This window comes from Phymastichus coffea, unplaced genomic scaffold, assembly GCF_024137745.1.
Source record: "Phymastichus coffea isolate CEN01 unplaced genomic scaffold, Cenicafe_Pcof_1.1 PCOF00059, whole genome shotgun sequence".
In the NCBI taxonomy this organism is placed as follows: Eukaryota; Metazoa; Arthropoda; class Insecta; order Hymenoptera; family Eulophidae; genus Phymastichus; species Phymastichus coffea.
In genome coordinates this window covers 635,523-646,084 of record NW_026706870.1, presented here as the reverse complement: position 1 = coordinate 646,084, position 10,562 = coordinate 635,523, and the positions used below count along the sequence as shown (strand labels likewise).

Here is a 10,562-nt window from a genome sequence, read left to right as displayed (position 1 = left end):
GGAAGCGTCAACGGCCTGCGATCAACGACGCGGCTTAGAATTTTGTCATAGCCGCGCGCGCGCGCGCTCGCCGCCACGTCGTCGTCCTAGTATTACGCCGTATTTCTGGAAATTGGACCGGGCGCACTCTCGGGCGCATCGCGCGCGCGCGACTCTCAGTCGCTCGCGGACCGCGCGCTCACCCACGCAACCGTCGGCCGGGACGATGCAACGCCACCGCGTGTACACTTGGTGCGAGGCGAATTAATCGATTGCCCGCCCAAGACGACGGTGTGATCGCGCAGTGCGCGAGTGTGCATCGATGGTGTGTTCCCTTCTTATCGCTGTGAACGACCGCGTTATTCTTGTTGGTTGTCGTTTACCTAAGCATGAATGACGTTTGCGATGCGATCACCGCCTTTCCCAAAATACTTGCATCTCTCTCTTTCTCGTGATAATTTTTCGATCGTAGGTCCGAATGTGAATAATCGTTAGCCACGCAAATCACCCGTCGGGGCCTTTTTTTAGATCTAATTGCAAAACATTGAAAATATTCGAACTTTAAAAATATCTTATGCCCGGCATTATATATGCATTTCATCAAGATTCTACAAAGTTCTCTGACGCAAGAAATATTTTCGCGCTAGAAAACAAGTGTACAAGTTGGACGTAGAATAGCCGTGCGCTTCACTCCCGTCTTTCTTTTTTCGAATCGCATCGCAAACGACAATTCTCGCGGGCGCGCTCGACCTTTCCCTTTGTACTCATCGACCCTTTCGTTGTTTCCCGTAGCGAATTGCATAATCGCAATTTTATTCATGCCGGGCGATTTCCCTATCGGCAAAAAATACCACTGACAACAGTCACGTGCGAGGAGCCGAAAATTGGAACGTTTCGAAGAGGAATAATAAAGGAGGAAGAAAAAGGTCATCGGCGCGGTGTACGCTTCGAACGGAATATTTCGAGAGCGGCAGCGTCGTCCGACGTATACGGATTTTCAAAAATGGACGCTGACGACGAGCTGGCCAACGGATAATTCCCACTTGCTAGCAGTGCATAGCTGACGAGAAGCGACGCGAGAACAGCAGCGATTGTAACGAGAGCGCGGATAAGGGTAACCAAAGAAAAATCAGAAAAATGGCGACGACCGAGGTGTTTCAAGATTGGGACTCGCCGCACGACGCCATAATCTCGCGGAAAACCACGAGGAAGACGACGTCGACCAAGACCCGACGGCAAATCTACGACGACGACGGCGACAACAACGACGAGGTAAACTACGACTGCGTGCATTTATATTTGGTTGGTGCGGGCTGGCCGATGAAACCCGAGCTTAGGCAGACGCGGATTCTCTTCGCACCGGCGCAACACCTTTCGAAATGGATAATCAATTTGTGCCGTTCTCGACGAGGCTCGCGCGCACTTACCTGGCTTCGTCAAACGCTCGAGGGAGCTACTCTCTCTCAACTTTGCCCATCGGTCGTTTCGAGAACAATGGGGGAAATCCATCCATCGCGATTCAATCCGAAAAAAAAAAATCACGTGGCACACCTCGCGGGTGCATTGCGATAGCGATAAGAGCGTCACCCTCGAGTCACCCAGCTCGACGCGTAAGAGGCGCGCAAAAGCAAGAGCCCAATTAGCCTGAAATGCCGGGGGCTGGAACGGAGCGACGGAAGGGAAAGCGTCGGCGGCGCGTCGTCCCGAAAGAATGATGCGCCGCGCGATAAATCACGTACCCTGGCGCGTGAGCCGCGGCCGCTCGAAAATAAACATGCGCACCGCGGGGGGATGAAAGCGATCGGGGCGACGCCTCGCGATTGCTCTGTGCGTCGAATAATTGTTCTGGCGCGTGCGCGCTCCTCCTCGATCTGTCGCGCGCGTCACCTGTTCGACCACCGAATTATTCTCGAGTGTTTTTTTTTTTTCCTTTTCTTTTCGGTAGATCGTTTGTAGATTTTATTTATTTATTTTTTTTTTTTCGCTCATCTTGCGACCACTGACGTAGTTTTGGGTAGAGTTGAAGGGAAGGAACGAGGCATTGACAATCCTAAGACAAATGCGAGACAAACGTTTCTTTTTTATTTATTTTTACGGTAAAAAAATATAAATCCCAGCATAAAATAGGCTTTGCAAGCTAATTACTATCGCAGTGAAACGCGAAAATTTCAAATTCCCATACGCTTAGGCAAACAAAAAAATGGACGTATTTTCCGTGCAAAATAACGTATAACCATGAAAATCCTCAACTGGCCAGTCGAGACGTCTGTATAGTGAAGGTTTGATTGATTCAATTGCACAAATTCTATCATTGACCATCGCCGCCGTGGTCAAGCTGGTTAATATCTCTCTCCACTATGTGACGAAAACGTTGGACTTTTTCACATAACGAGATCTACTTTACGGTTATGGTTAAGGTCGCGTAGAAGTTGTTTGTTTGCGTGTGTGTGCGTATGCAATAGCAGCGAATTTATAAATAGCTCATGCCAGTGTTTGTTTACCCATGTCTGCGGTTATTAATAGAGCCGATCCGAACCTTTTGAGTAAAATCGATCGAAAGTCGAAGAAGCCGATATGCGTTTCTCGTCTTCCCTCGGGCGCGAGTTTTATTTTCACGATCGCCTCGCGATCGCCGAAGGGTGCATTTCTCCCGAATCGTTGAGTTTTCCTTCGTCCGGCGCGAGAGATTGAAAAGCTGACCGAGAGCGTCGCTGACGCGTGCCCGTGTCAATTAGCGTAATTCAGACTGCCTTGAGTTAACATGGAAATCCACTCTCGTGGCGCACGCTTTCAATTGCCCAGATGGAAAACAGTTTAATACAGTCCGCTTTGCATATCCGAGCTCGTGGCAAGAATCGAATATAGAATTCGCGAATATTTTGTCGTTTATTTATGAGACAAGCGTAGGATTTATTTTAGCCGCGGTGCTCGTGGCCTGATGAGTAATTTACTCGACATTTGTTTTGCAAATAAGCGTCGATTCGTATTTTATCGCTTGCCGATTCAGAATTTATTTGTTCGCTAATTACGGACTAACAAACAGGGGCTTTCGCCGAACTGACGAGCACTTTCGTTGTTCGTCGTTTCGTTTTCTTTCTCGACGCTCGAGCGCCGTTATCGATTGACGCTACCCTCGTCCGTCGTTTTCTTCCATTCGGAGTCCAGTCGAGTTCGAGCGTCACCCGCACCGAAGGCGCCGACGGCGCGTACACACCTATCCCACCTGTCGCCCACGGCGCAGGAGTCGCCACGGCTATTTTCATCGATTGGCCATCGTATTTTTCGAAAAATCTGAATCTCAGCCTTGGCTCGAGCTCTTTTCCCACCTGCTTTGCATTCGAGACTTGCTTTCGGAGAGCATCACGCGACTCGCGTGGGAACGACACTTTCGCTTTATTATCGTGCGCGCAGGTCTTTCCTCGGCGGATGTGGTTTTTGCGGCTTCAGTTCTTTTGCCACCTTCCGATTCGACGGTTAATTGTAGCTTTATAATGGGCCATTACATTTTTATTGACTTGCACTCTCGTCGCGAAAGTTGTACACTTCTACAAAAAAACATTGCTCCGACAAATCATCTTATCCTAAATAAACGACTGAAAACTCGTGTGAACAATGAAATATAATAAAACATTAGTGCGTCGGATACGCGATAAGATTGAAGCGAACTCGTGAGTCATACTGGCGTATACAGGGTTGGTGACATTGCATTCTATATGCATGCACCGCATTTATATTCAAAAGCGTTTCGAGATGGGAAAGTCCGTGGCGATCCGCTAATAAAAAGACAATGTTGGATGCTTTGAGACTCGAAACCCAACGTCCGCCAGCAAAGAGAAATTTTTATTCAAGTTTCAGCACATGTCAAAGATCATTTTAACAGTCGACTTGGTTGTCGGACTTGCACGAAAAACCGCTGACATTTCCCGACTGCAGAAAGAGCTATCACGCACTTTCGTGCCTGTCGCAAAAAAGAATCTGTCATTTTCGCACTTCTTTTAAAAACCAGCTGATCGCGTTTGCGTAAGAAAAACTCGTCGCTCGTCGCACTCTAACGCTCTCTTCATTATATGCCGCAACGGCATGAAAACCCACGGATCGCTCGAATAGAAATCGAGAGGCGCGCGCTGAAGAGAGAGAAAACAGTCAACAATCGCGCATTGCTCAAAACCGCGCCTCTGTGGTGCCGATCGCGCGGCGCACGACGGTCTGATTCAACGGCCTTCGCGAAATCTAATCGTGCTCGCGCGCGCGCCGAGCGAATCTGGGTCTCCGGCAGAGATCGCGGACGAGTTTGCGCATCGCTCTGCGAAGCCTGCATTTTGCGTGCGCGAGGGCCCGTCGCTTCGCGCGCTGTCTCGTCGTTAACTGCGATTGCTCGGCGAAGAATAGCGGAATTTTTTTTCACTCCTATGTCTTTCTGTGTTTTAATCACCGAACGAAGCGAAGCCAAGATTCAAAATCAAACCCAATCACTTTGGTAGCAGACGCGGCGTGAACTCGCAGAGCAGTGCGCGCGCGTTGTTGACGTGTACGCGAGGATTGAAAAAAAAAAAAAAATGACGTAACCGCTCCACGCCGCCCATGATGACCGAAGGCCGTTGTCATTACGGCCAGTTTAAAACAGCTCTCTTTTATGTTCGCGCGCAGCCTCTAATTGTCGCTCTCGCTAAGTATACTCTTGTTTTCTCTCTTTGCGCTCGTTTCGATGCCTTTTAAGCGCTCCAGTGAACGCCGCTCGCTTCGATGAGGTGTTTGGCTCTTTTACCGCTTATGGTTAATATATTTGAGGCTTTTCACGTTTCTTCTTTTATTTTCGTCGTCGACTGGAAAATTTTTGGTCTGGCTTCACGTTGAAGATACGCTGTCTATACTTGATCCGCGTCGAAACCAGTGCACTCTAATGATCTAGAAAGTTATCTGATACGACTAAGAGCGTGGCTTTCGTCTCTCCGGCAGGTATGAAATTGAATTTTATTTCCAATTGTTTGTATAGTGGTATGGCGATCAATCGAAAGAAAACACGTAGAATCGCGAAAAATTCCACTTGCTTTCATCGCGACGTGCTTCGTCTGCGAGCGCAAAGTCTAACCCTCGATTTCTGACAACAGCGTGCAATCAAACAGAACGGCGCCTATCTCACTTGCGATGGTTCGTTCCACTTGCGAGGCGGCGGCGGCGGCGGCGGCGGCGGCGGCGGCGGCGGCGACGACGGCGGGCGCCGCAACACTTTCGACTTGCGATCGAGTGAAAGTACAGCCTGACCGCATCGACGCTGTGTACGTATACGCGAGAGCGTGCTACAGCGGGAGGCAGTCGCGTCGGCAGTCGATCGCCGCTGCTCGTTGCGAGCAGTCGCAGACAAAAACTTTTATACCATCTAGGGAAAGAAGTCTTGTCGGGCGATTTTTATCACGATTGCTAGGCCGATCACGTGAGTGTCTTGATGTTTTTTTTTTGTCTACTCTGGCTTGCGGAACGTTCACTATCGAGCGGTAAAGTGCTCTCGAAGTTCGCCAAAGATGCCAATGCTCAAATATCGTTTCTGTAATAGTGTGAGAAAGTGAACGCGTTGAAAACCGAATGTCATCGTACGCAATTCCGCTTGCACGACGATCGCTAGGAGACATCCGAGTTATCGCGTGCCGCTTGTCGAAATTTCGATGAGATATCTTGCAATCGCCATCCGGGCAAACAGAAATCAGCGGCAGTTAGATACCGATTGTTTCGAGATCGCAAGCCATCGCCGCGGTTACGCAAACGACGCTTGATTTCTGTTTTCCGTTTTCCCGCTTTTCCAGCGTTCGACGGTCTTCGCCGCTTTTCTTTGTCGAGCCCGCGAGCCTTGCCGCGCGATCTTTCGCCGCCGAGCTGCGAGTTAATTATTGGTGGGCAACGAGTCGATTACGGGCTTCCCGGCGTGCGTCGTTGCAGTTAGCCGCCGCGTCGCGGGTCGTCGACCATCGGCACGCGACCGCGGCAGATTATGCAAGCGCACGCGCGTCGGAAGTGCAATGCTCATATTATATGCTTCCTTTCGCGTTGCACGCACGTAGCGTTACCTTCGACAGTGGGAATTCGAGTCTAATTCTCGATGATTCGTCGTACTTATTTTCTTTCAATACGAAGACGCACACGATAATAGTAAAGAGTTGCCGATGTTATCAGTAAAGTCAAGTGCAGTCGATCGATCGGCTAGTTTTTTCCTACGATTTACACGGGTTACCTTCCACATCGTACATCGCGCAATCGATCGTGCATTCTGAAAAAAAAAAATAAAGAAACACAGAGAGTATCCTCGACTGTCGCGCTGCCCGCGGAATATCGCCAATTCATAGCAAGCATACATTTGCTTTCTTTTCGAATGCCCGGTGTACCGCGATAATCCGTCGACCCGCTGTGGCGAGACAAAGGAACAATGCCGCAGCTACTTATCCCACGATCCAGTTCCCCTCGGTGTAAAAGCACCGTTACGGCCGACTGTTTAACTACGGACACGCTTCGCGTCCCCTTTTTCGTTTGCGATCCGCGCCTTCCACGTAATTCGACCTTCGCGTCAATTGATTTGCAACATCGAGCTTGGAGCGATCGTTATCGTATTGCAATTGGCGCTCATCGATTGGTCGCGCGTCAATGGCAGTCGCGAGGCGACGCTACGACGAAACAGCAGTCAACTTTCAACTGGCTGAATTCAAACGGCACTGTAACGCAAGTCGCTCCGTACGGTAATTATCGTCGACTGCGACGGCCTTATTGAAAGCGAATAGCAGCGCGACGTTTAGCGCGATTACGTAATATACAAAACTGGCTAACGCGGAGCAGCGAAGACGCCGAGCGCAATTGTGCAGCGATTGGTACACAAGCGCGCAACCGTACGTGCCGAATTGCCCCCTCGGAAATTCGCATCAGATGTACGTGTAACGGGCGATCCCATTGAATTCACCAGCCGTGTTTCCTGCGCGTCCATACATCTCGAGTATTCGGTCTTCCGGCAACGTAACGTTTTCGACAAGCCAATCGTGCGCACCTCGTTTGCCGGCAGCGCGAAAAAAGAAAACAGCCTAACGCTACGAGCGAAGTTTTCCTTTATTTTTTACGAATGGAAAGTAGATCGCTTGGTCTTTTTATTTTTTGTCTCGTTGCTGCTGAACGATGGAAAGTCTCTCAATCATATTGTGTATTATAAATGGTTTTCTCTAATAAAGCTCGTGCCACTTTCTTCTCAAATGTTGTCTATATACGTACAGACACATCGCGCAATTGCAGTATATTATGCCGTTATAAGCGCGTGCGAACGCACTCGCATACGACGATGTGGGTTAGGGGAATCCATTCCCGTGTCTTGCCTATATATGCGCACAGCGCGTACGGCTGCAACCTGTGGTGAACGCCTTCAATTCCCAATTAGAAACTTGGCATTGTTCAGAGTTTGTAGCTGACGCCTTGACGCTCACACGGCGATCTTCTTCGCAACTTTCTCGGGCGATTCACTGCGCGTCGTCGGAATATGTACTCCTCACGGATGACACAGACGAAACGTAAGCTGCGACGCTTCCGCGTTGACCGTCCTCTTCCAATGAACACACAGAAACATACACTGCCGCGTACGAGGAACAGAATGTTTCGCTATCGGCTGTATCTCGGCGCGACACAACGAAGCGCGGCCCTTTTCCTGTCCCGGCGTGGACTGCGAGATAATTGTACACCTGCTCGCTTCCTCGGGCGTCTTATCGCATCCGCGGTCGTCGATTGGCTTCGCGTGCTACGGCGAGTTCGCTGTGAAATGCGGAATGTTAATTCCGAATTGACTGCTAATACGTTTTTCAATCACAGAGAAATTCGGACGACGACCTGGATTATTAAAAGAACAAGTAATAATAAATGAGGTTTCTCCCGAACGTTATTGCTGTTTCGCAATTACGCATGCCGACCAAATTGTAGAGCAATCACAAGATGATTTCGATAATTTCGACTTTATTTTCGGACCAATGAAAAAAATTCTCCGCAAGACATTCACGACTACTATCAAACGACACGATCAGTCCCGTGGGAAAAGTAAAATTTCATGTAGCGCCCGCTCCTCATTTGTCGATTTTGTCCATTCACGAAACTTTTTCACCCTAAAGTCAGTGCAGCCCAACACTGCACACTGTTACGATACCCCTTTTCTTGCTCACTGCAACGCTGATATTGATAAAAACGAAACGCGATTGTTATTTCTCAATCGAAACAAAAAATATGTAGCGATGATTGGAATCCAGTGTATTAAAATGAGTTGACACAAATTTCTGTTATATGTGACAGCTTTGCATGATATGAGTTTGCGCAGGGCTACAGTTTCGAAAGCTGCGCCAGGGTCAAAATATCGGACGAAATGTGGTTTCCGATATATTCTGATCGACAAATTTCGAATTTTCAATCAGATTAACATTATCGTTCTTCGCCTTTTATTTAATTTTAGCGAACCATGGTAAATTACGTTTGCGCGGTTTCTCGTTGAGTTTTGTTTTTATAAATTTAACTTTTTAACATCGAAAAAAGGGTACCACAACGATTCCACCCGACGAACCGAAGTATTTTAAGCTTTCTGATGTATTGCAGAAAGATAAAATCAAAAAATCCCAAGCGCACGCGCATTACGAAAATTCGATCAAACTTTCTCGAAGGGAGGCGTTTTTTTTTTTTTTACAATTCTTCGTGCGTGCATTACACGCGTAATAAGGCTATGGGCAGCGAGTAAAAATCTTCATAAGAACTTCATGTACAATCTCTCTTTTGTCCCAAACAAGGCGTGTCAGTGTATCCGCATAATCACCGAAAGAAATCACGCCCAACGGAAATCGAAATCTTAATCGCACACTTGTTCTACCGTGCAAAGTGAGCGCATACAATGCCACGAATTTATTCTGATTATTCGGTCCCTGGAACTTCTATGATCACTCGTTACGAAAGTGAAAACAAAAAAAAAGCAAAACGTCCCCCTGGTCACGCGATCGATCGAAAGTCAAGGTCACAAACGAGATTACCCAAAGAAGTAAAAAAAGGAAGGGGAACGCGACTCGAGGTCGTCGCCCTTTTCGACTGTCACTTAAGTGTCGAGCATAGGCGCTGCTGCTGCAACACATTTAGCTTTTATTACATACAAGCGTCTCTCCACCATCATATATACGGTGTCAACGAACTCTCTCGCGAGATCGAGCAAGAGATGCGTGTATGTATGAAGTTCGAGATATCGACAGCATCATTCTGTAAACTTCCTCGTTGGACGAGATTCAACGCATCCGCCTTCTTTTCTTCTTGAAAGCAATGTCATGTATTATTTGCGCGAACGATATATGTGCATCGTTGGATGATCTTATACATGTCGTTAATTACTCAGTCACATACGTAGCCGTTGATCGAGTTTATAAAACGCGGATGTAAATTAGCGCTGATTTGACGTTCGCTATAATGAGAATGTCATTTTGAGTTCAAAGCTTTTCGCCTAAATTAATCGAATCGATCCTCTTATTGAATGTCGATTACAGAAAATATCTCGGTAGGATTAAGTTTCTGAAATCCCAATGTTATTAAAGTTTTATCGGTCCAATAAAATATTCGTGATTTACTGTTCTCGTCTATTCATAAATTATTCCAAGTACCGAAGATAATTTATGTACATACGAGTGATTCACGTAAGTTAATGATAAAATCTTGCCAGCGTTCGAAATGTTTGCGAGGACTCTCATCCTTATAAATTAAAAATATCGAAGCTTGGAAATCTTGAACCCGAATAAAAGCCTTTAAAAATATTTGTAAGATCTGCATAGAAGCTTCGTTTCGCTCGTCAAAATAATCAACCTTCGCGCGCGTAGATTCGAAGCAGCGCAAATAAAGTGCGGATTTTCTTTGCAACGCACGATTTGGAACGTGTCCCGCGCCTATCTACCCGCGTTTAGAAAAATCCGTCCAGGCACGTTTCCAAAGCCGCACCGACGCGCCACGAAGCAGAAGTGCAAATCCGGTATCCAGCAGCTCGCGATACGCGCGCAGGCGTGCGAGCGAGCGAGAGCGCCGGTCGCTGGAATAAGAGCGTCTAGGTCAGGGGCGACGGATCCCGAGGAACGATACGCGCCGCGCGACAACGTGCAAAGAGGAAGGCCAGTGCACCGGGCCAGTCGCTCGTTCTTTCTCGCTCCTTTCCTCTTCTTTCCGAGCGGCCGGTCTTTCTCGCGCGCGCGCGCGCGCGCGTGAAGCGCTATAAATATTCGCGGCGCGGCGATGGCCAAGTATAGACCGTTGGGACGCCGCCAGACCGTAAGTTGCTATTTCGGCTTGGCCGCTAAGGCAAGGGTTGCAGGCTATATTCTTGCGGGAGAACTTTCGGGGAATCCCCTCCACGGTGCTTTCTTTCTCGACAAATTGCCGAGTGCACGACGCGCGTTGTCTATCGGATGCAAGGCACGCCGCTCGATGAGTTTGGCGATCTCACGCTGCGACGCGCGAAAAAAACTTCCGAGGAGTGCTCCTCGCACCTGGCGAACCGGCGAATCGTGCTTATCCACGCATTCTAGCTTAGCGATTTTTCATGCTTGTGGTCGCTTCGA

General features: G+C 48.3%; 1 protein-coding gene across 8 annotated transcripts in view; it reads left to right on the top strand.

The window, feature by feature from the left end:
* The window catches only part of LOC131666604 (tropomodulin), a 37,221-nt gene that overhangs the window by 16,104 nt on the left and 10,555 nt on the right, over positions 1-10,562 (top strand). Inside the window, exons 1-2 of one of the 8 annotated variants that reach the window (XM_058939423.1) lie at positions 61-304; positions 772-1,251. The exons of 4 other annotated variants lie outside the window; for them this stretch is intronic. In XM_058939423.1, coding sequence (XP_058795406.1) covers positions 1,117-1,251 — 135 coding nt within the window. In that variant the 5' untranslated portion in view covers positions 61-304; positions 772-1,116. Of the gene's footprint in view, positions 1-60; positions 347-771; positions 1,252-5,340; positions 5,411-10,562 lie in introns of those variants that run through there. 3 more of the 8 variants (XM_058939424.1, XM_058939425.1, XM_058939428.1) reach the window with 3 other exon arrangements.